The sequence below is a fragment of the Sminthopsis crassicaudata genome, chromosome 5 (genome assembly GCF_048593235.1).
Source record: "Sminthopsis crassicaudata isolate SCR6 chromosome 5, ASM4859323v1, whole genome shotgun sequence".
In the NCBI taxonomy this organism is placed as follows: domain Eukaryota; kingdom Metazoa; phylum Chordata; class Mammalia; order Dasyuromorphia; family Dasyuridae; genus Sminthopsis; species Sminthopsis crassicaudata.
Genome location: NC_133621.1, coordinates 227,295,246 through 227,321,071, shown reverse-complemented (window position 1 = coordinate 227,321,071; position 25,826 = coordinate 227,295,246). Strand labels below are relative to the sequence as shown.

The following is a 25,826-nucleotide window of genomic DNA, read 5'->3' as shown; positions in this document are numbered from 1 at the left end:
TCCAAAACTACTCTAAAGGACTTATGATGAAGAATGCTATCCATACCCAGAGAAAGAACTGATAGTATCTACACCACAGATTGAAGTGTACTTTTTAAAAAATCTATTTTTCTTAAGTCTTTTTTTTTTCTTTTTATGGGCGGGGGGGGGGGGAGAGAAGGGGCAGATCTATGTTTTCTTTTGCAACATGACTTTAATGGAAATGTTTTGCACTTCACATGTGCCTTCTCAATGGGGCAGGTGATAAGGAAGGAAGAGAGAGAATCTGGAATTCAAAGCTTTAAAAACAAATGTAAAAAAATTATCTTACATGTAACTGGAAAAAATTTACACACAAACACATACACATATAAACAACAACAACAAAATGCTTTTTTCTTCTCCCACTCCATGCTCAGTCCCTGGAAGAGTTAAATTTTCTAGTGTTCTGATGAAGTAATTGGTAGACTCTAAGCAAAACAAGAGTTTCTATCAGATACACAAAACAATCTAGACCAAATATTAAAAATAATATTCTAGTGAAGGAGAATATGATAATATGCATGGGATAACCTTCCCTCAAATATATGAGAATCCCAGTTCAGAGAAGGTGAGAGAACTGAATCCAGAGGCAAACTCTTTTATCCAGTCAAGTTATAGAGACTTCAAAGTTACAAAAATAAGTGTGCTGCCCACTTAAATGTACATGTGCAAATGGAACATTTAAATGCAGCTTTCTGGGAAATATGGATAGATATCTCTGGAAGCTGGCCATCTACCTCCAAGGGACACTTTGATTCCTGCCTCCAAGGGAGCAGAAAAGGGACAGAGAGGCTGGCCAATCTGTTCTCTCTTCTGAGGGAGTACTAGATTAGAATTATATCTAGTTGCCTCCTCCCTTCCCCAATATTGCTGATCTAAGACCATGATTTTTAAGTCTAAGCCACTAACTTTCCTGATCCCTATCCCTCAGCATAGAAAATAATCCAAGTTTACTCTGTTGTCTTGACTCCTTCCAGCCAAATGCTAATTACATTAAAAAAAAAAAAAATACAACCCACAAGTAGTCAATAATGAGTGAATCTATTTATCCAAGCAGATAGCAAACATTAATGGGAGTTCTGCCGATTAGAAAATAGAAAAAAAATACACCAGAGTAAAATGGGTTTTTGGATGATGTCCCAATCTCCCCTAAGAGCAAATTTCCAAAAGTCTCTAAGGAGACAAACTGGAAATCAAGAACAGACTGAGATTCTGGCCCTGTCTGTCTGTCTGTCTGTCTGTCTCTCTCTATCCCCCCCAATGAAGAGGACTTGGACCACATGCATCTCTTGAGTAAAGAATGAGGAGAGGCAGCTAAATGGAGTAGTAATTAGAAGGATGAGTAGGAATAGTATTGAAATGAGGAGGACCTGAATTCAAATGTGGCCTCAAATACTTGATACTTTCTGGGCAGGTCACTTAACCCCAAATGCCTTGTGAAGAAAAAAATTATTAAAAATAAATGAATGAAGAATAAAATCTCTCGTCTAAAAACTCTCCAAACATTTCCATCTCTCAAGAATACAGTATTAAGAGGCAGCTAAATGGTATACTAGATAGATTATCAGTCCAGGAGTCAAGAAAGAGAAGCCAAATTCAAATTTAACCCAGATACTTGATGACTGTGACTGTGAGTAATTCACTTAACCTGGATTGCTTCTCAAGGAAAGAAAAAGAAAGAAGTACTCAACAGTGTAGTCTCCACCTATTACTATTGAGGAAATTGAAACAGGTTAAGAGATTAAGGCTGAATTAGAAGTACAGTTTTTCTAACTCTTGACTGTCGCCAGCTTCCATCCTTTATACCATTTGGCTACCCAGGATGGGATAATAATAGCACTTACCTTCTAGGATTATTGTGAAGATCAAATAAGACAATAATTTTAAAGTACTTAGCACAATGCTTAGCACATAGTAGGTGTTCAATAAATTCTTGTTCCCTTTGTCTCAATCCTAATTTTAGTCTAAGCAGCAGTTTGCAAAACTCAGATTTGAGCAACCAGATACCTCCTGATAATCCAACCTGACACTATTACAAATTCAAGTTTAATAAAATGGGCATATTCTTATGAAGACAAAGATTAATCAGTCCTTATTATTAACCAGCACAAATATACATCCTGAGAGGTAAACAGGTCACAAAATAATTTAGAGGAATAGATAGGATAGAGCACTGGGCTTGGAAATAGGAAGATGATCTTCAAGAATTCAAATCTGGCCTAAGACTTAATACTGTGTAATCCTAGGTAAGTCATTTGTTCCTGTTTGCCTCAGTTTTTCATTTATAAAATGAGTTGGAGAAGGAAATGGCAAATCATTCCTACATATTAAAAAAAATTAAATAGAGGGAAAAAATTGCTTAACATCTTTTGGCCAGAGATCCAACTAATTTATATTATAGGTGAATCAGATATAGTAGTTACACTTATAACAAGGTGACAATTCGGAGATTGTCCCTGCAAAAAAACTGCATGATTTTGCTGCACAATTGAGATATGCTTCCTGGTTTATTTTGCTATTTTGCATAATTGCTTACAGGCTTATAAAGGTATATAGATAATTGTTCCATATGACCACATATGTTTGTTTGTTTTGCACTATTCTCTCAGTTTATTTGTGCATTCAGTAATGATCACAGTTATATTTGTTCTTATTGATATTTTACAACTAGGTAGTTTAATTTTTTGCCATTTATCATTAATTATTTGTGTGCAGTGTCCTAATTATGCTTATTATTTAAACAATTAGCCACTGTAGCACCTTGATATGGGATACTTTGTATTGCATGCACTGATTATTAATTGAGCATGTAAAAAATCCTTTCAATTATCAAGCATTTATTTTCTTTCCCTTCCACTTCTCCCATTAGAAAAAAAGAGGGGAAATAAAACCTTGAAACAAACAAAATTAATTTCTATATTGCCCAAATCCAAAAACATATATATCTCTTTTGTGAACTGATGATGAGTAAAGTAAGCAGAACCAGGAGATCATTGTACATAGTAATAGCAGCATTGTTTGATTATCAGCTTTGGTATACTTAGCTCTCCACAATAGTAAAATATAATAAATAATAGACAATAATAAAAGACATTTCCAAAATTTTGAAAAATGCTTGTGACATACAGAAAAAAAAAATATGGAGGATAAATGGAGATTGAAACATACTATTTTTCCTGTTGCTGTTGAGTTTTTTTTCCCCTTTACTCGTGGTTTTCCCATTTTGTTCTGGTTCTTCTTTCACAATGCAACTGATGTGGAAATATGCTTAATATGATTATACATGTATAACCTATATCAGGTTACTTGCCATTTTGGGAGGGAGGGAGGAAAAAACATGGAACTCAAAATCTTACAAAAGTGAATTTTGAGAACTTTTTTTACATGTAATTGGGAAAAAAGTATATACATATATATCTATATATATATATCTCATTCTTCATCTTGAATCCATCACTTCTCTCTCAGGTGAGTAGCATCATTGCATATATTGTTAATATACATTTGTTTTCTTTTCTTCTTTTTCCATTCCAAATTCTTTGCCTCCTTCCATACCCTTCTCCATGCATTGAAAAGGCAAGAAAAACATATATATATATATATATATATATATGAATGATGTTATATTGCTGTGGTTTGAATGCTCTCAATTCCTGGTGGTTGTGAGGTTAGTGGCAATAAGAGAGTTATTAAAATATCCCCTTTAATCAGCCTCAGATTTAGAAGTGAAATAATTCCCTTATTTCTGAATTATTAATTGCAAAATGAAAGTTTATTGTTGTATAGAAATCAGTTTGCTAAGGAACTGACTTATATAAGTGGCAAAGTTCTATTGGGAAATGGAATTTGGTGCTGAGAATGCTTTCTCAGTGGGCAGAAAGGTCCTGGCAGCTGAGTGAGCTATCTAAGTCTATCTGCAAAGACCTTAGTTGATGGAAGCTATTATATTGGGTATCTTGGTGAGGGCCAGGACAGCCCGAGCAGGTCAGACCAGGTTGGGGCTGGGACAGATCAGATCAGGATTCTTGGTGGGGGCTTCAGGAGCCGAGGCTCCCAGGCTTAGATTCTTATTAGTTTTTCAGCCCAGATCTCTTATTGGAATTAACAACACTTCAAAGGGGTGCTTTTTGACCAGGATTTTTAATTGAATTCAAAGGCATCCCTGAAAGATAACTTATCTAGGGGTACATGCCTTCCCCAGGAGGGGCTGAGACTCCAAAGGGATCATATATCAAAAGGAAATACAGTTTCTTAAAGGGAACATAACTTAATCTTAAAGGGAACAGTTTTCCTCCCTTTTCAATATGCAATTTGTTTTCAATGATTCTATAAAATGATATGAATAGAATACCAGGATAATTTCCCTTGTTATCTTAAAGTGATCTTTGTTTTGAAATTTGTATTCTAATTATAGAATTCAAATATACCCCAGATAATTTTCCCCCTTTTTGCAAAGGACTATAAAATGCATGGCCTTGAGAGTGGGGTGGAGGGAGGGGAGAGGGCAGTGAATGTAGCACCACAATTGATGACCTGTTGGAAATTGAATTTCTAGATTTCTGTTTTTTGTTTGTTTGTTTTGTTATAATTTTTTATTGACAAACATATGCATGGGTAATTTTTCAACCCTTGCAAAAACTTCTGTTCCAACTTTTCCCTTTCTTCCCCCCACCCTTCTCCTAGATGGCAGTCCCATACATGTTAAATATGTTAAAGAATGTTAAATACAATATATGTATTCATATTTATACAGTTATCTTGTTGTATAAGAAAAATCAGATTTAGAAAGAAGGTAAAAATAACCTGGGAAGAAAAACAAAAATGCAAGGAGACAATAACAGAAAGAGAGTAAATGCTATGTTGTAGTCTACATTCATTTCCCAGATTCTTTCACTGGGTGTAGCTGCTTCTGTTTATTACTGATCAATTGGAACTGATTTGGTTCCTCTCATTGTTGAAGAGGGTCTTGTCCATCAGAACTGATCATCATATAGTATTGTAGTTGAAGTATGTAATGATCTGGTTCTGCTCATTTCACTCAGCATCAGCTCATGTAAGTCTCTCCAAGCCTCTCTGTATTCCTCCTGCTGGTCATTTCTTACAGAACAATAATATTCCATAACATTCATATACCATAATTTACCCAACCATTCTCCAATGGATGGACATCCATTCATTTTCCAGTTTCTGGCCACTACAAAGGGGCTGCCACAAACATTCTTGCACATACAGGACCCTTTCCCTTCTTTAAGATTTCCTTGGATTATAAGCCCAGTAGAAACACTGATGGATATGCACTGATGGGTATGCACATTTTGATAACTTTTGGGGCATAGTTCTAGATTGTTCTCCAGAACGGCTGGATCTGTTCACAGTTCCATCAACAATGTATCAGTGTCCCTGTTTTCCCACATCCCCTCCAACATTCATCTTTATTTGTTCCTGTCATTTTAGTCAATCTGAGAGGTGTGTAGTGGTAGCTCAGAGTTGTCTTAATTTGCATTTCTCTGATCAATAGTTTGGAGCACCTTTTCATATAACTAGAAATAGTTTCAATTCTTCATCTGAAAATTGTCTGTTCATATAGGATTCTGTTTTTGGAGGGCTTCTGGGCCACAGGAGCTGGATGCTAAGAGGAGCAAAAAGCACATCTGAATTGAGGGTCTGATCTCTGAGGGAAAATTCCCTTCTTTCTTTCTCGATAGACTTTTAGAAACCAGAAACTAAAGCAAGACCTAACCCGCCCGGGCTCTGGTATAGAGAACCTGGAGGCAACTATTTACTTCCTCTCACTTGCCGGTAGTTCAAAGCTGAACTCCTTTGTTAAACTAATGCATGAATTTTTTCATCTTTTGAGACTGAATTCACTACCTGGTATCACACCACTAGGTGGTGCCATGGTGCACAGAGCACTAGGACTGGAGGCAGGAAGAGTTCAAATTCTGCCTCAGACACTTACTAGCTATGTGGCTCTGGGCATTTAACCTTTTGCTTCAGTTTTCTCATATGTAAAATGAGATGGAAAATGGAAAACTCCAAATGGGGTCATGAGGAGTGAACAACAAAAACCTGTTATTACAAGCTTCTTCCTATCCAATCGAGCAACATTTCCTTTAATTGCTCACCCATTGTCCCTTCTTTGCTATAATTTTGTTTCTCCCTTTACTTAAGAGAAAATCCATTCACCATTAATTCTGTTTTGTGTGATTAGTGCTGAGAAGATAGAGATTTGGAGAAAGATTTGCTGCTAAGTGCTGCCAGAGTGCACAGAGTGCCAGGCCTGAGATCAGGACTCCTCCCCATGAGTTCAAATCTGGCCTCATACACTCACCAGTATGAGGTTGGACAAATTACTTAACCTTGTTTGCCTCAATGTCCTTGTCTGGACAAAGAAATGACAAATTATTCTAGAACGTTTGCCAAGAAAATTGCAAAGTTGTCATAAGGAACTGAACTCCTATTTACTCTAGGCACAGAGGATATAAAACCTTGGGGCAAACAAGCAAAACTCAGGAAAGACAGATCTGTTTGTAGGTGGGATACCCCTATAGGACTTACTACCCAGGGAAACACCCTTCATATGTATTCCTTACATACAATAGCCTTCAAACATTACACGTGGGCACTTTCCCTCTAAAAGCATTAACCTGCTGTTGTAAATTCCAGCTAAGTTATGGTCAAGTAAACCACTTTTTGTTACTTGTTCAATGGATTAAGCCTGCCTCATTTTCTGGTACCTAATACGGTACCAGGCCCATCTTTAATACATGAGTATATTAATTTTTGAGTCAAGAAAAATAATAGGAAGAAACATGTCTTTGAGGTACACACATTGGTCCATTGACCATTAAGGTCAATACACATGTACATAGAGGAAGTATTGCAGATTATTGTGCTATAAGAAATCATAAATGTGATAAACTACAGATAAGTTTATATGAGGACTTATATGATTTGTTATAAAATTAAAGAAGCAAAACTAGGAAAACAATGTGACTGCAAGATTGCAAATAAAAAGAACAATAAAAAGTGAAGGGGGAGGGGAACTGTTCCCTTTAAGATTATCACTCTGAGATTGTGTTCCCTTTTCTGGTCTCAGAGATCAGGATCTCCCAGGCTCCAAGAAGTCTAGACATCCTCCCAGGATAAGAGAGGCAATACTATTCAGGGGCAAATCAACTCCCATAGAAATTCAAGTCTAATTAGCTCTGGCTGTCCCAGCCCCCATCAAGATTCACAATATAAACAGCTTCCTTCAACAAAGCTCTTCGAACACTTTGCCAGGACCCTCTGCCTGCTGAGAAACAATTCTCAGTGTAAAATTCCATTTCCCAATAGATCTTTGCCACTATAGAAGTCAGTCCTTTAGCAAACTGATTTCTGTCTGACAATAAACTTTCATTTTGCAACTAAAAATTTGGGAATGAGTGAATTCTTTCACTTTTAAACCTGCGGCCAATTAAGGAGATATTTAACTTTTTTATTGCCACTAATCTCTTGACCACTAGGAATTGAGAGCATTCAAACCAAATCAAAAAGGAAACTGCATGTTGTATAATAATAGTGAATAAATGTGGTGCCAAAGTAGTAAAAAAAAAAAAAAATATATATATATATATATATATATATATATATATATCTTTGAGCAGCTAGCTTGGTAACTATAATTTCCTTGGTGAATCAAGCATTAATCCTGGAGTCAGGAAGATTCATCTTCCCAAGTTCAAATCTGTCCTTAGATACTTACTAGCTGTGATACTGGGTGTCACTTAATACTGTTTTCCTCTGTTCCTAATTTTTAAAGTGAGCTGGAGAGTGAAATGGCATGTCACTTTAGTTTCTTTGCCAAGAAAACCCTGAGTGCGATCATGAAGAGTTAGATATAGCTGTAAGAAATGATAAACAGGTGGATTTCAGAAAAACCTGGAAAGATTTTCATGAACTGATGCTGATTGAGCAGAACTAGGCGAACATCCTACATAATAATAACAACATTGTGTGGTGATCAGCTGTAGTAGACTGAGCTCTTCTCAGCAATACAGTGACCCAAGACAATTCCAATGGACATGTGTTAGAAAATAACATCTGCATCTACAGAAAGAACTATGGAGACAGAATGAGAATTGAAGCATACTATTTTCATTTCCCCCCCCCTTTCTTGTGGTTTTTCCCTTTTGTTCTGATTCTTCTTTCATGACATGACTAATGTGAATCTATGTTTGGTATGTTTATATATTTATAACCTGCATCAAATTATTTGCTGTCTTGGGGAGGGGTGAAAGAGGGGAGAGAGGGAGAAAAAATTTGGAACTTAAAATCTTATAAAGTGAATATTGAAAACTTAAAAAAAATATAGATCTTGGAGTCAGAAAAAAAAAGGAAGGAAGGAAGGAAGGAAGGAAGGAAGGAAGGAAGGAAGGAAGGAAGGAAGGAAGGAAGGAAGGAAGGAAGGAAGGAAGGAAGGAAGGAAGGAAGGAAAGGATGAGGTTTGGTGCAGGGCAGAGAGTTGTGGGAATCCCCTTCTGGTGTAGAGGTCCTTCTTATGAATCGAAAAGTTAGACTGGCAAAAGAAGTTTATTGTTGGAAGCGAAAAGCCTGTCTTTGCTAGGAAGATTGAATTCCTTAATGGCAAGGTCCCAACAGAGAAATAAAGGTCTAGCAGAGGAGTCCTAGCAGAGAGAGATAAAGTTCCTAGTAGAGAAACTCCACCAGAGAGGTCAAGCAGGGTATGGTCCTTTTAGGGAAATATGTGAGAGATAAAGAGGGATTAATGGCGAAAAGAGAATGTCTTTTCAGTGGGCAGAGTGTTCTCACAAGCAGCTATGCAAAGGGAGATCCCTTGGCCTGGCATGATTCCAGCTTTGTTCCTTTGCAAGATGTTGAGCCCAATTGCCCATTTTTATAATTGAATCTTTGGCTAGAGGCTGGGGACAGTTCGAGTTGAAACTGGACAGAGATCTTTGGGAATTGAATAGAAATTTTAATTAGTATCCCTGGTCTAATCTCCAACTCAATAAAGGGTGTAATCAATAGTTAGTGTTATAGATGGGGGGTGTGCCTGTCTGCTCCATGATAACAGAATGTAACTACTTGCCTTGATTCCCTGAGGTGGGTCTTTTGCAGAGGGAAGGGTTCAAGGAAAATCTCTCCTTTAATGAGTTTCTACCTCATAACCTCCCCCCCCAAGTCAAAGGGAGACAGTATGGGGATCCCCCCATCAGAAGGAAGGAAGGAAGGAAGGAAGGAAGGAAGGAAGGAAGGAAGGAAGTGAAGAGGGGACCCCAGAACTCTGAAAATCCTTGAAGAAGAAAATCTCCTTCAATTCTGCCTCAATGCCCCAAGTCCTTTTTTTTTCTCTTAAATGAATTTAAGTTTTAACTGCTTGAGGGGGGAATGAAGCCAGTTGTGGTCCCTTCAAGAAACTGATTTGTGATCCTTTAAGAAATTGATTTGTGATTCAGATTATCCCAGCCCCTTCGGGCTGATGCATTATCAGTTCAGGGAGCCTTCACCTTTGATTCACAAATCCTGGTCAAGAGCACCCTTTTGAATTCCAATAGGAAATCCAGGCTTGTCCCAGCGCCCACTGGATCTGAGCCAATTTAGGATTCCACCCACAGGCCCCTTTAGCTAAATATCTCATTATTATAAAAAGAGTCAAACTAAAATACTCTCTTTATAGAGGTTCCAAACATGGCAGCCCTATACTTGGAACGCCAAGGGTCTCTGCCCACTGGAATACTGTTTCCAGTGTCCTCCTTTCTTTATCCTCCCTGTATTTCCTTAACTAGACTTTAACCTTACTTCCAAACCCCATAATAAGCCTCTTTTATCAATCTAGGTTTTTGGGTCTGTAAATTCCTTTACAGGGGACCTCTGCGCCACCAGAAAGGGAATCCTTAGAACTCCCTACCCTTGCGCTGCCACTAGACCTCATTTAACTCCCTGACCACCAGAAATCCTGATTTAATTTGGATACCCCAAATCTAAACCTCATCAAAAAGAAGGAAGGAAGGAAAAGAGGAAGGGAGGGCGGGAGGGAGGGAGGAAGGAAAGCAGGAAGAAGCTTCAGATATAATATTCTCTTTTTTGCAGAGGTAGGGGATGATGGGTATGAATCATTGCTTGTCTTGTTAGCCTCAGCTGATGAATGTGTTAATATTACTGATGTACTTTTTAATCTTCCTTCTTTCTTATTTATTACTAGGGATGTTTCCTCCCTGGTACAGGAAAGGGAGGGATATGTTCAGAAAGTGGAAATGATGTTTAAAAAAAATGCTATGAATAAAGATTTTAAAACAACAAAATCTAAATTTGTCTTGTGGTTAAGCACAGAGCTGCTATGTAATATAAACATCTAGAGGTTAACAAACCAAAAGGGCCATGCTTGGGGCTCTAAAGCTTGAGAACAATCTTCCTCTCATATAACCCTGCTGCATTCTGTTACTTCTCCCTCCTTGTCTCCACAGGAAGAACTTGTCCTTCCTGCCCAGCTGACCTCTCTATATGTGTAAGGGATCCTATCCTGTCCTGTGTTTTTAGCAAATTGTCTTCCTTCTCTGGCTTCCTTCAGGATTTAACAACCATTCAATCTCCTAAAAGAGGCTTTTCCTGGTTCCCCATTATGTTAATAACTTCCCTCCAAGGATTATCTCAGTGATCTGTCTGGATCTCTTCTGTGCTTAGTACTTGTTTTCTCCCCTATTGTCCCTATTGGGAGAGAGATCTTTTTTTTTTTTCTTTCTTTCTTTTTTTAAGATATCTTTTACAGTGCCTGCCACAAAGTGGGAGTTTTAATAAATGATTACTGATGAACTAAGAGTCATTTCTAGTGTATATCTATAATGTTACCAAGAATGGTGCAGCAGGCTTTCCCCTGTTCCTTTTGATGCTTGGGAAAGAGCTATTTTTACTTATTGATTGGTGCTTTGGAGTCTCAGCAAATGGAGATATTGAGACTCTTGGCCAGCATAGAAGGAGATTCCATAGGGCAGTTAGAGTGTTGTTGTCTCCTAGGGGGCCAACATTCCCTCAACTCAGTCCCTCAGGGCTCTCTCTACTCTGGCCTCCCCCTAGGACTTGTGTCCATTAAAAGCCTTAAAAATGGTTCTGCCTTCCTTCATGGTGGTTTGCATTAACCCCTTGCTGGAAGTGGGGAGCTTAAACAGCCATCACATAACCTCTCTCCTTAGAAAATTCATCTCTCTCCAGCCTCTGTCTTCCTCTGAAGTCTAACCTTTCCTTTCCACTGTGTCTGGAGCCTTGTTCTCTTGTAAATGAACATCTTATGATCTCTTCCTTTCCTATTCTTGCCCTCTTTGCTTAGTGTATTTTTCCTATGAAGGCCCCCCTCTCCAAGGCATATAGGGCTAGGAGGAGTAGTCAACACACTGCAGCTGCAAAGGCAAAACATCACAATCACTGCTGTTGGCAATTGAACACCAGCAACAACATGGGGGAGTACATTGGTTTCTTATTTATTTATTTTAAATATGCACGTTGGGAGAGAAAAACAGGAACAACAGGAAAAAAACATGGGAGAGGGGAAAAAATAAAAAAAAAAAGATGTGAACATAATATGTGCTTGCACTCAATCTCCCCAGTTCTTTTTCTGGATGCAGATGGCATTTTTTTATCCAGTCTATTGGGATTTCCTTGGATCTATTGGTTTCTCAGGGATCAGGTCAACGCAAGATCAGTTAAACCCTAGGAAATGCCTCTCTACTAGGGAAGCAAGTGCATTGTTGGAGTCATAAGGTAGAGATAAAGAAGAATTATTGAAGAGTGTGGAAGAGACTCAAATAGAGAAGGAAATCTATTTTTAACTTCCTGAGGATCTAAGTGAGGATGCCAGGTGAGATTTTCCCTGACATTGGAGGGAACCTTATTCCTGCTGCAGCTATGGAAGCCCCAAAGAACCTGAGGCTGCTGACAGAGTTGAACACTTCTATCAAGTGGTGGGTTTGGAAAAACATGAATGCTAATCCTACGTTAGATACTTAGTAGCTATAAGAGCTTGGTCAAATCATTTATCCTATAAATAAGTATTTATTTTTTATTTTTTATAATAGCTTTTTATTTTCAAAATATATGCAAAGATAGTTTTCAACATTCACTCTTGCAAAATCTTGTGTTCCAAATTTTTCTTCCTCTTTACCCATATCTCCTTTCTCCTAAGTAATCCAATATAGGCTAAATATATACAATTCTTCTAAACATGAAATACCCATTTTTATTTTCCAAAATATATTTAATTAAGCTTTATTGGTTTTTTTTTTCTGGTTGTACATTTACATTAATTTTTAAAATACACATTTCTTTGTGAATCATGTTTGAAGAGAAAAATCAGAATAAAAGGGAAAAAAACAACATCCCTGGAATTTTTCTCTGGATGAGTCCTCCCTTTTTTTTTGCCTCACCACCCTGAAGCAAATGAGCCTCATCTGATTGCTTATTCCTTCCTAAGCTCAATTAGTGTAGACAAACTCAAGTGTAGACTCTCTCTGCTAATTTGCTCCCTCACTGTTAGCCTTCTTTCTCATGCCCCATTTTACCATGCTTTTTATGTGTTATCTTCCATTATTGAAATGTAAACTTTGGATGGGGTTTATCTTGTTTGTATTTTTATTTTATTTCTGTTTAGTAACATTGTGCTTGGCACATGATGCTGAATAAATGCTCTGTCTGTCAATATTTTTATCTCCTATCTACATCATCCATATATCCATTTATCTATCTGTATTATCTATCAATTTCCAAATAATCTATTCCCTCTATCCTCTGTTTATATCTGCGTCATCTATATAATTTATCTATCTATTCAGCTATCATTTTTTTCTGTGCCATTTATCTACGTCTATGTATATCATCTAAACATTTACCTATTGATCTATCCTTTATATCTGTATCATCTATATTCATCACCTACTTATTAAACTGTCTATATGATTTTTCAGTTATCTATAATCTGTCTATATCTGTATCATCTATCCATATCAATTTATATTATCATCTGTTGTCTGTTATCTACCATGTCTATCTATATTATCTATCTCTAGCATCTATATTTATAACATACATCCATTTACCTATCATTTGCCTATATCATCTACCAAATCAATCTATGTCTAGTTAACTATATCTATATTATATATATCATCTATTTTCTATCTCTATTTTATCTCTATCATCTATATAAGTCTGTATTTCTCTTTCTGTCTCCCTCTCATAATGTCCATCTCTGTCTCTCTTTCTTAGTCTGTCAGTCCCTCTCAATCTGTTAGTTTCTATCTGTCTCTTCTCTCTGTTTCTCTGTCTCTCTCTTTTTCAGTTTTTCTCTCAGTCTCTGTCCCTCTCTGTCTCCCAATCTCTCTCTCTCCCTCTCTGTTTCTCTGTCTTTTTGTCACAGTTTCTCTGTCTCTCTCATTTATCTGTCTGCCTCCCTGGATCCCTTTCTAATTTGGACTGAGGAATGGGAGAGCCAGTTCCAGTCAGTCATTCAGAGCTCAAGGTTACAACTACAGGGCAGTGGGTCTGCTACAAATTAGTCTAGCTTTGTCCAGGCCCAGCTCTGACTTAGACCAGCCTGCTTGTTCAGGCTTGTGATTTGACTGTAATGAGTCCATAAAACATTTAAACAAAATAAGTTTGCCCACCATGGGCAAGGATACAATATTGGTTCAGTTTTAGTGACTTTCCTTTTCAAATTAACTCCCCAGTTCTCCAAAAAGATTTGATCACTCAAAAAGAGTGGTCCAAAAAAATTTTAAGCCACCCCAACTAGACTTTTATGTCTGAGGAGACTAGAAAATTAAATCAATAGTTCAAGCTTATTACACTAGACAAATCAAGGCCTGAGGACAATTTTATTGTCTTTAAGGAAGTTTAGAACATCTGTGGTAAAATTCTAGCTATACAATACAGCCTACTATTATGGTTAGGAAACTGAGTGATGAGCACCGGATTTGAAATCAGGAAAACTTGAAATCAAATTCAGTTTCTGATGTTATTAATTCTGTAACTCTGGACAAATTATTTTGTTGTTTTTTGTGTTAGGTTCCTCATCTATAAAATGGGGATAGTAAGAGAAGAGGTTCAGTGCAGGGCAAAGAGTTGTGGGAACCCCTTTGGTCGGTGTAGAGGTCCTCCATAAAGGAATTTATGAACCTGAAAAGCTAGACTGGCAAAGAGAAATTTATTCGCATTGGGAAGTCAGCCTTTGCTAGAAAGACTGAGTTCCTTGGTGGCAAGGTCCCGACAGAGGGATATAAAGTTTTTAGCAGAAAAAAACTATCCTAGAAGAGAAAGTGAATAATGTCTTGTTAGGGAAATAGCGAGAAAGATAAAAAGGGAGTAACCTGAAAAAGAATATCATTTCAGCAGGCAAAGGGTTGCAGTTTATGCCAAAGGGAGAGAGAGATTCCTTGGCATGGCATGTTAGGGCCTCTGCAAGGAGTGAGCCCCAAATTGCCTCTTTTTATAATTGAAATCTTGGCTAGAAGCTGGGGACAGCTCTTGATGGGGGCTGGGAGCAGTTTGAGCTGGAATCAGAATAGAAAATCTTGGAATTGAATGAATGTCTCTAGGCTAATTTCCAACTCAATAGCTTAGGAGTGGTCCTGGACTCAACCAGTCCCACCCAGATAACAGAATGAAAGCACTTTATCTTGATTTCCTGGGGTGGGTCTCTCAGGGGAGAACTTAGCATTTCCCCCAAAGTCAGAGAGAGAGAAAGAGAAAGAGTTTCGGGGCTCTCCTCATCAAGAGGACCTACCTCCCAGAGTTATTGTGAGAATTAAATGAGGTAATCATTGTAAAGTGCTTAGCACAGTGCCAAGCACATAGTGAGCACTGTGTAAATGCCTAGTACTATTATTATTGTTATTATTATTGGTTCTTGCTTAGATTCATAGTTGATATCACTCCTACCTTCCCCAAGCCAAAGATCTGGATTTCAGGCTATTGAGTCTAATACTGAAACTGTCGGGTAGGACACTATAACAGTTTTAGAATTATCTTTGCAAGTGACCAGGTAAACCAGCTTCAAGCTATAATATGACAAGTTTGCTTTTATAGTTAGATTACACCAATTGATGGAATGTTTATATAATCTAGGTTTTAAAGTAAGTTTGGGAGATTTTGCATTACTGCTTGTATGTATAGCTGTGGATTGGTGGAGAGAATGCTAAATATGAAATCACATATAAAGGCAGGAGTTGATATGAAAGTTTTTAGAGGACACATTTTTTATCCTGCCTTTGAGAGGTGTGGCCTATGGATCAGCTTTAAGCATAGGAAGATAGAGACATAGATTTTGATAGTGGCAGACACACAAGGGAAGCTAGCTTCCCAATATATCCTGATTTCTAGTTTCTTTCTATACCTTTGAGAATTATTGTTTGGGTAAGATTGGGCTTTCTTTCTCTCTTGATTGAACTGAGATTTCATTTAATTATTATCAAAAGAGCTCATCCACTAATGGATATTTTTTGGTGCATTCTAATCTATAAAGTTCCATTTTCTGTTTGTTGTCTGCTTACATAAATGGGCTTAGTCACCATTTATGATCATCATTTGTGTTACATGATTGGCCAGAAGGAGCTAAGAGAACAGAGTATAAACTTGGAGCCATCTTCCACCTACTAAGGGAGAGAAGCCCAATAAAACTGTGTTGGGAGATGGACTACAGAAAGTAATCGATGAGCCTCAACCAGCAAGTGACTTAGAAAGATGCCTACTCCAAGCCTACAAAACCTTTCCCCTGGCAGAATAGGTGGATGAGAACAATTTGTTCCAACAGCCATGAAGGTAGCACATAAAGCTTGGTTAGACATCAAAGGCACCAAGGTCATCCCCTGCAGCCCAAGCCATCACTAGTGGTCTTGATTTTTGTCTTGCCACTTAACTTCAATGACTGTGGAAAAGAGATTGAGATTGATGATTTTGTTCAGCTATGTCTCACTTCAATCCAATTCATGAACAAGTCAAGCAAGTCATCACCCTCATAATGTCATTGATGCTCTTAAAAATGAAGGAGAAACAACAGTCTTCTTGCCCAGTCTCTGGTCCCTGTCTTTCTTGCTGATAGACCAGAATGAGGATTTAGTCCACATTGATTTCTTGCCATTTTCTCTTCTGCTCTCTCAGCTGTCATCCCTCTATTTCCTCGCTAAGAAGGAATAACCCGAACAATATTATTACTCTTGGGAATAATGTGACAATCTACTGTCCTTTGGCTAACGTACTCTTATATCTATTCAGAACCCTGTGACTCCCAATTCTAGGCCAGCTAAGCAGAAGCTCACTTTGGTACCACTGCTCTCTGATACCCTGAATGTCTTCCCATGCCCCCAACTCTGTCCATTCTCTTCTTTCCTTGTGCTCTAAAGAAACCCTGTTCCCTTGTTTAGACTTCTTTTCATGATCTTCCCATCTTCTTTTCATCCTTGAAACATCCTCCTCCCCACCTTGCTTCCCTATTAACCCTCTCTAGTGCACAAATCATCTTTCATGGTCCCTGACTATCTGAGCTTAGAGGAAGAGTAAGTGGGATTATTTCCATCAATTTCCATCCAATTCCACCAATTTCTATCAAAGGAGGAGAACTTCTCCTCTGAAGTTCATTCCCTACAGATATATCTTATCCAGATAGATAGAGTTGTTATTTACAAGATCCTGCAATTTATTCTCCCAAGAAGTTGAGTAACTAACTTATCGTCTTCTTTATCCCCATCCTCATCCCATGTGCACAGTTTTATATGAGGTTCTTTTACACTGATTTTTATCCATATCTCTCATATCTCTAAATTTTTCTCTCTATCTCCTCTTTCTTTATTGCCTCTCCCAAAGAGACATCCTTTATGACAAATAATTTTTTTTAAAGAAAAGAAGGAAAAGAGGAAGAAACAAAAAGAAAAACTCAACAAAACTAATCCAACCAGTGAAAAAAATCTGATTTTATATCAAGTGCTCCACACTTCTGAACTCTTTCCTCTTCCTCTCCCTCTCACAAAGGAGAAAATGGAAATATCTTTTCATGTATCTTTTTGGGACTAAACTTGTTCTTTATAATTTTTGCACCTTAATTTTCTTATAAAAAATAAAAAAAATTGATATTTAAAAAAAAACCAAACCCAAAAGAAACCATGATTCAAATTTCCCACTGTAGCCAGTAGCCTTCCCATATAAGAAAGAAAGTAAATTGGAGAAAATAATCTGCAAAACTAATTAAGAAAAACCTGATAATATATGCAATGTGAAACACTCATGGACCTCTTACCTCTACAAAAGAATGAAGAGGGAATTTTTTTTTTTTCCTGAGGCAATTGGGGTTAAGTGACTTGCCCAGGGTCACACAGCTAGGAAATATTAACTGTCTGAGATCAAATTTGAACCCAAGTCTTCCTGACTTCATGGCTGATGCTCTATCTACTTTGCCACTTAGTTGCCTGACACAGAGAATTTTTTTTTTAAAACAAACAAACATTTACTATGCAAGCACTGTGCTAAATACTGTGGACACAAATACAAGCAGAAAATAAGACAATCCCCGTCCTCAAGAATGTCCATACTAACACATAAATGATAGCTGAAAAGATCAGGGAAGAAGATGAGGAAATTCCAAGAATGAAAAATGAGTGATCTAAGTTCTCCCCAGAATGGAAGTTTTGGGAAGAATTCATCAATGAGAGAAGGAACCCACAGGCTGCTGAATCATAGAGGTCAAGTCCAGAGTTTGGGCCCTTCCTCAAAATGGAAAGAAAGCTTGTTCTCTGTAATTTTACAATATTCATTTTCACTTGTTTTGTGACTGTCCTTTCCATTTCTATTGTAGTAGTCATCACATTTTGAATTCCTGGTCTTTCTTACTTCACTTTGCATCAAATCCTGTTATACTTACCCTTGCTTCTTAGTATTCATTATTTTTAATAGCTAATGGCATAATTGTTATATTCAAGTACAATTTAATTAGCTATTCCTCAATCGATTTTGTTTCCAGTTCTTTGCTACCACAAAAGTGCTACCATTAATATTTTGAGGGTTAAGGATAGGTTGATGTCCCCTCAAATTTCCTGAATCTTCAGATTTATCGACCTCCTCAACTCTATCCATCTCTACATTCTCTACATCTCTGCCATAGACCAGGACTCTTACTTTGACTTTATCATCACTCATAAATGTTTCACAGTCCACAGTAGGTATTTAAAATTAATATTTAATGATTAACATTTATTAATTATATGTAACTCCAATTAATTGGTGGTGAGTAAATAATAATAATTATTTGCTTGAGATAATAGATGTATTTTTGCACTTTGACATTGAAAATATTCCTTTTGCTTGACTAAGTTTAATTGTTACAAGGTTTCACCTCTTTTGTTTTCTCAGTTAAGGAGGAAATGGGGAAAAGAGGAATTAACAATAGTATTGCCTCCCAAAAGGAGGCCACCATACCATATTTTTATATGAAGAAGGGAATTCAGAAGGAAACATATGTAAATGGGACAGTTTTTTTAATTAATTTTATAATTATAAATTTTTTTGATAGTATACATGCATGAGTAATTTTTTTATAACATTATCCCTTGTATTCATTTTTCCAAATTATCCCCCTCCCTCCACTCCCTCCCCCTGATGACAGGCAATCCCATACATTTTACATGTGTTACAGTATAACCTATATACAATATATGTGTGTAAATCTAATTTTTTTGTTGCACGTTAAGTATTAGATTCCGAAGGGATAAGTAACCTGGGTAGATATACAGTAGTGCTAACAATTTACATTCACTTCCCAGTGTTCCTTCTCTGGGTGTAGTTGTTTCTGTAATAGGATAGTTTTGAAACTAACGTATAATTTATTGTTATACATATATTTTAAAAGTAAGTCATACAAAATGGTGATTCATCTTCATATAGAATCTTTTTGTGCCTATGAAAATGCTATGTGATATATGTAATGTATTATGTGTATGAAAATGTTTCTTTGAGGTTACATTCAAAATATGAAAATAAAGGTTTTAAAAGAATTGAAGTTAAATTATACCTTCTCAATGCATAAGCCTTGAGATTCCTCTATATCATTATAATCTCAAATCCTGCCGTCTCTTTTTATGCCTCATCTTTCCAAAATCCATTTTCCACTTTCCAGACCCTTCTCCTTTCCATTCTCCCTCATTCCCATCCTGTGTTTCCCAGGTCATCATTCCTATTCTGGTCTTACTTTGATCCCTTCAAAATCTTGACCACATAGTTACTTCAATATTACAGTAATTTTTATGCTTGAATATCTTGCTCTCTTGATATATAGCATATGCCCACCATCTGCCTCCTCCTCTCTACTTACAAGCTACTGAGCAGGCTAAGGTTTCCTAATCTGACATCTCCATCAGTGTCTCTTCCAAATCTCTTCTTTGAAGCTTCTTGGACTATTGCCATCTCACTACTTAATGAGGTACCTCACTTCATACTTCCACTGAAAATAATCATTTTTTTTATTGGTCATAGAAATCCCTTTCCTTTAATTATATATGTGAATCACCTGAACTTCATCCCCTATTCTCTCTTACTTCTGTCTCTGAGAAAATAGAGACCCTTCCGCTTCCTAGTCAGTTCACCTTTCTCCTTTCTGCCAGTCGATTTCCTCTTCTTCTCTCCATCTCCCAAAGATTCTATTTCTGCACCCCCTAGGATTATTGTGAGGATAGAATCTATGTAAATGACTTTGCAAACCAAAAAGCTCTATAATAAATCCTATTATGATTGTCATCATCATACAGAAGTCATCTTAGATGGTCTGTGTATTATAGAAAGCCTATGTTATTTTTGAGGCCCTCTTAGGGGGCTTCTAAGACCCTTTCCAGTTCTAGCTTGTGATCTTATTTTAATGAGAAAGTTCTTGCTGGGCCCCTGGTCCTCTCCCTTTTTGGAAGGAGACTCCTCTCTTCTGTATTAAGGTACAGGGTCCAGTGGAGTTCAGGCCCTGCGGGAGCAGGGCTTCTAATGAGAAGGGTTAGATCCTCTTCTCTCACATGCTTCAGCTCATTGCACCCCAACTGTGCTGCTCCGGGACAATTTACTTACAGCTCGGGTTAGGCTCATTTCTAGAATCTTTTCAAAAGGGAGGGTAAAAGAATACTTAGTATCCAAGTACCTATTCCACCACACACAACAGAAGGCACGCTAAGTGTCACTCAGACAAGCACAGTGAGAGCCTGTAAAAGGGGCAGGAGTAATTCGTGCTGCGCTGCCCCAAGGGGTACTCCTTAAAACCTCATCTGAATGAAGGAAGTTTGCTGAATAGTCATTTCGCATTTTGCTTTGGCTCTAGAGGAATTGCTACATATTTAAAAGGAAAAGCAAGCAATGCACAATGGAGGCACACCGTGCAGAATTTCTGTAGTAACACCCGTCCCCATGGACATTGTAAGGGCACCCTCTCCCTATTGGTGGATATGAACCCCAGGGCATTTTATCAGGAAACATGCACTTTCTGTTTTCTAAGTTCATATTTTTAAGAAGGAAAGAAAAAAAGTGAATTAGTGGAAGGACAAGAAAGTGTTCCCCGCCTGCGGAGGCGGGATCCTGCCTGTGAGGTGTGCAAGCTCCAGAGCTGAATGACCTTTCCCCGCTCCAGTCGGTAAATTCTTCAGGGCCAGGCCAGGCCTGCAATCCTTCCCCCTTCTCTGACCTCGCCCACTTCCACCAGTGCCCCGCACCCCCCGTCCCGTCTAGGTGAAAGGCTGCCAGCTTGGGCGGGGATGCGGGCCCCACCCAGAGGAGGATCGATCCCACCCGAGCTTCCCCGAGCTCGCCGGGGGCTCGGGCTGACTCTGCCCCTTCCAGCGACCGTTTCCCCGGGTCCGGCACGCCCCCCGGAGATCGGCGAGCGGTCCCTCCAGTGAAAAGGCGCGAGCCCGGCAGAGAGACCAATCAGGCCTCGGAGGAGGCGGAGCCAGAGGAGGGAGGTGGGGACCAGGAAGCTGGTGCCAAAAGGAGGGGGGAGGAAGAGGGAGGAGGACTCTGGCTCCAGCCGAGGTGATGGGGTCGTCTGGGCTCCTCTTTCCTTCCTCTCCCCTGCCGGGCATCCCTCCTGTGCCCTAGGGCACGTCCCTCAGGGTCTTCCTTTCAGCGGGGCAGGGCGGGCTGCCAGGGTCTCTCTACGTGCTTGGAGATCCCCTTCTTCTTTTCCCCACCCCACTGGGGTACTAGGACGGGAGGCTTTCCCCCTTCCCTTTCTTTCTTGCGCTTGGGAATGGGGACGGGTCCCTTCGGTTTCCTTCTGGGGCCCTCCTTCTAAGCACTGAGATACACTTGGAGATCCTCTGATCTCCTGTGCCTGTCCCCCATCCTTCCCGCCCGGGATCCCTCATCTCCCAGCCCTAGGAAAAGGGGTACAGAGGGGAGGAATGAGGATCCTCCGGATTCCTGGACTTTATCTCGCCTAGCTCGGCTTCCAGCTGTGCCCCGAGGTGGGGCGGGGGGTGGGGAGGGATAGGGGAGAAGGGTTGGAGGACACCCCCCCATCCCCCCAATTTGAGAAGTAGGAGCTGACAATCTTCTCCATAAGTGTACAGAGAAAGGTCCCCATGGAGTTGAGGGGGCAGAAGGACCAGCCCCAGACAATTGGGGTGGGGGAGGCTATTGCCAGCTGGCCTGCCCCTTCCTGACCTTCAGGTTTTTTTTCCTTGTTCTTTCTTTTCCATGTAGGGTACAGAACAGTGGAGCATGTGGAACCCCAATGCAGGTAAGTTTCTTGGAGGATGTGCTCTGCCCCCGTTTCTTTCCTACTCTTTATTAATTTAGAAGGGCTTCATATAGGCAGGGAGATGGGGTTTTCTATGTTTATTTGCTCCCTCTCATGAGCAAAATTACCTGTTTAGCTAAAAACTTAACTTGACCCTTTTCCCTTATTCCCTAAACACATAAAACTTCCCCTTTCTTCCTTCTACCTTTCCCCACTACCCCACTGCCTCGAACTTCCCTCTGTTCCCCCCCTTCTAACCTCCCTTGGGCCTGGAGAGGGGGCAAACCCTTTTCCCATCACTTGTTTTGGTTGTAAGAGAGTCTGGACCTTGCTGATACTATTTTATTCTCTGCTTCTCATCCAGGACAGCCTGGGATGTGCCCTCCTGGGGGTCCTATGTCCCCTTCAACTTCTGGGTACCCTGGGGTTACCAATTCCATCCACCCAACACCAACCAATCCAGCATACCCTCCAGGTACCTTTCCTACCACACCTGGCTGTTTCCCAGGGAATCCCATTTATCCTCCTGGCAATGCTTTTGGCCCTGGTCAGCAGCCAGGGCAAGGCTGCCCACCCCCAAGTCCCTACCCACCCCCGGGTCATTACCCACCTCCTGGCCCCGGAGTGCCTTCTGTGAATCCCTTGGCCCCAGGAGTAATGGGGCCGTGTGTAGTGATGGATAAGAAGCAGAGGAAGAAGATGAAGAAGGCGCATAAGAAAATGCATAAACATCACAAACATGGCAAGGTCAGTTTCTCCAATAGCCCTCTTGGGGTTGGGATGGGGAGCATTTTATTGGAGTCCTGGTCCAAGGGAGTTTTGAGACATGGTCAGATTGCTCTGCCAGTCTGGATTTGCCTTCTCTGTTTACCATCCCTCCATGTTGTTAATGTAGACTAGTAGAGAGAACATGCTGGCCTTGGAACTCAGGAATAGAAACTGGATTGAATTCTGCCTCTTAATACTTCCCTAACTAACTCTGAGCAAGTGCCTTCACTGGTTTAAGTCTTTCTTGAGGGGAAAAAAAGTGGTTGGCATAGATAATCACCAAAGTCCCTTTTTTTATGCTCTAAACCCCTAAGGTTGTTGTGCCACAGTTCCTCATTTCTCTGGCATTACAAGGTTATGAATAACCTTAGGTAGATGACTCAAATTATCTGGGTTCTCATTGTTTCAAGCCCCACTAGCTGAGGGATCCACACCTTCCCAGAGTGCTTAAGCATAGATATATAGACACATATATCTATATGTAGATAGCTACACATCTGTGTATGTATCTATGTAAATAACTATATATATGAATGAATTTGGAAATCTAGAGAAGGATTAATTAGTTTTGTCCTTTGACTATGTAACTGAATGTCTGAGGCCCGGCTCCTATCTTCTTTCTCTCCTTCACTTTAATTATTCTAGTATAGTGGAAAGAAAGTTAGATAGAAAAAAAAAAAAAGTTAGATAGAATTGGAGCTTGGAGAAATCAAAGCTTGAATCTTGCCTTGGTCTCTTACTGGCTGTGTGGGGGTGGGTAAGTTCTTTAACCATTACAAATCTCAGTTTCCTCATCTATAAAATGGGGTTTAAAATAGCTAGTGCACTTACTTCATAGTGTTGTGAGAAGTCAAATGAGATAAAGAATGAAAAATATCTTATGAAACTTAAAACCATATGTACACCTTAGCTCTTATAACAAGACTGAGTCTTGAAAATGGAGACTGAGGGGTTGAATGACTATTCTGACATCAGGTGGCCAGGCCACATCAGTCGAGGAATCCAGAATTTCTGTTCTCTGACCTTGGAGGCTTTGGTCATTCAAGTACATTGTTCCTTAGAATGGATCAGAGCAGTTTCCATGACCATGCAGAAGCCTCAAACCAACCTGGGACAAGGAAAAAGAGAGGAGAGGATGATATGATGGGGCATGTCTAAATTATTACAGTGATAGTGGGGGGGATGCTGCAGAAAAGGAGAAGTGGAATCCACTGGACAACAACTCAGAGCCTCCAGTGTTGGAAAAGAAATATTTACCATTACTGATAAAGGAGCTATACGTGTAGGCAATCTGATTTAGATAATGTCATATTTTTAGAGTACTATAAAAATTTGAAGCACTTTATATGTGCATCTTATTTTTATCCCCCAGTACTTCTGCCTAGATCCAAGTTACTTGGGAAAGAGTAGGGATCATCTTCATTTATGTATATTGTCTATACTAAGGTGCTAGTGGCCATCCATTGCTTCAATAATTCAGCAAACCTTCATTTGCCAATTGACTTTTGCTTCTACAACACCATGTTATGCCTTGAAGAGGCTCCCCCATTCTGATCCCAAAGGGATCTTCATCATGAAATCCTTTGACAGAGCAGGAAGAGAGGGAGGCACATTGTTCCAAATGAAATTAATGAAAATTTCTTGCAACAACATGGATTGGTTTAAATTGCTGTTGTAGTGTTAATTCCAGAGGAGAAACTTGTTTTCAGTACATGGGTCTCATTCCATGTGTAAATTATTGGCCTTAGGTGCATTTTGTATGGGGAGGGTACAAATTACATAGATTGGGTAATGGGATGGGATTTCATGGGGTCAGAGTTCAAAATCTGATAATCTCTCCTCTCCACTTTCCCATTCCCCTCGCAGCATTCTTCTTCCTCCTCCTCCTCTTCCAGCAGTGACTCTGACTGAATCCTGGGCCCTCCTCCCCCCAAGCCACACCACCCCAGCTCTCCCATCAAGCCTTGGACGCCATATTGCTCTGGGGGAAGATAGCCCTGCACTCCCAATCTCAGCCCAACCCTCTTCACCCCTTTGCCCAAATTGGCTGGTGAAGGTGAGGGAAGGATCCGTTGGCCTGAGGAAATCCATTTTCTTACACTAAATTGAATCATTGTGGGGTAGGGGTGGGGAGCATGATCTGAACTCCTTTCTGAAGATGTATGCCCTTTGAGCCAAATGCTGAAGACTATTTTAGGATCTGGAAAATGCGATTTAAAAAAATTTATTGTAATTTGTGTGGGAGAAGGGGAAGAAAAGGGGTGTGGCATTATCATGAAAGTTGGTCTGGGTATGGTAGTTTTATGATAATGGGATGTAGGAACTACATTTCCCAGCAGACTGTGCAGTCTACTCAGCTCCATTGCCTTCTGGGAAAGAGAGTTCCTTTGAATAGGATAATGTGGGTGCCATTTTGCAACCTCATTTCTTGATATGCTCTTTTCATCCCAGTCATTCTTGGGGTCTTACTCTGTTTCTCTCACTGTGCTTCCCAATAAAGCTGTTTATCCCAGTCTCCATTCATCTGTGCCAATATCTTGGGCTGTTTTCAGCAAGTTCTATTGCTTTTACTGCCCTTTTCTACAACCCTTTCTTAAAGGAGTGACAATCTATCCTACTGACCAGAGCATCAATGGGGAGGGCACCTTATTGTCACCTTGTTTGTTTCCTGAATGGAAAATCGTGAAGTCCCTTTCCTCTCCAGGACTGGTGCAGGCTAAGTTGAGTCCTCTTTGCTGATGAAATTCTTTTTGAGGAGTAGGGGGAAGTTCTGTAGAATGGGAATCCAGAGGTGCAGTTGAAGGCAAAAATGGATATGGTAATGGGGTCTCTTGTTCCTAAAGAGGAAATCTGATTTTCCCTTTGTGGAAGACACCCAGCTCCCTGTTTCTTTAATTCATGCTGAACCTTTGAAACTGATTTTTCTTGGACCTCTGAAAATCTATCAATTAATACAGCTCTCTTCATAGAGAAATAAGCCTGCTGATGGGTTCCTAGTAAGCTGTGATCTGGGTGTCTAAGGGAGGAGAGCCAAAAGGGAGGAGAGGATAGTTGCAGTTTGTAAGATAAATGGGAAGGTCAGAATCCAGGCCCAGACACAGAAACAGATAAAATGAGGACAGACCTCTGAGAGCTACTGGACAACTTTAAAAGGATGTAGGAGGATGAGATGTCTATTTTGAAATGCCTCCAGGTAGAGAGAAGTCCTGGATTAAGCATGCAAAGTGGAAGGATGGAAGGTGGCATCTCAGGTGAAAACACCTCAATGTAATAGCTCATGTTTCAGAGAGAG

The 25,826-nt window shown here is 39.5% G+C and overlaps 2 protein-coding genes across 2 annotated transcripts in view; both read left to right on the top strand.

Annotated features, from left to right (window-relative positions):
• Positions 1-25,826, top strand: part of PCBP2 (poly(rC) binding protein 2) — a 350,172-nt gene that overhangs the window by 295,095 nt on the left and 29,251 nt on the right. The gene's annotated exons all lie outside the window — the stretch shown is intronic.
• PRR13 (proline rich 13) lies at positions 20,947-25,053 on the top strand. The gene is made up of 4 exons (XM_074270273.1): positions 20,947-20,987; positions 21,730-21,766; positions 22,131-22,513; positions 24,401-25,053. The coding sequence occupies exons 2-4, from the start codon at positions 21,748-21,750 to the stop codon at positions 24,443-24,445; spliced, it is 447 nt and encodes a 148-aa protein (XP_074126374.1). The 5' UTR covers positions 20,947-20,987; positions 21,730-21,747; the 3' UTR covers positions 24,446-25,053.

What these genes read in the sequence shown, in the direction of transcription:
- PRR13 (XM_074270273.1), top strand. An exon ending in AACATCACAAACATGGCAAG is followed by an intron (nt 22,514 to 24,400) that starts GTCAGTTTCTCC and finishes TTCCCCTCGCAG; the next exon opens with CATTCTTCTTCCTCCTCCTC.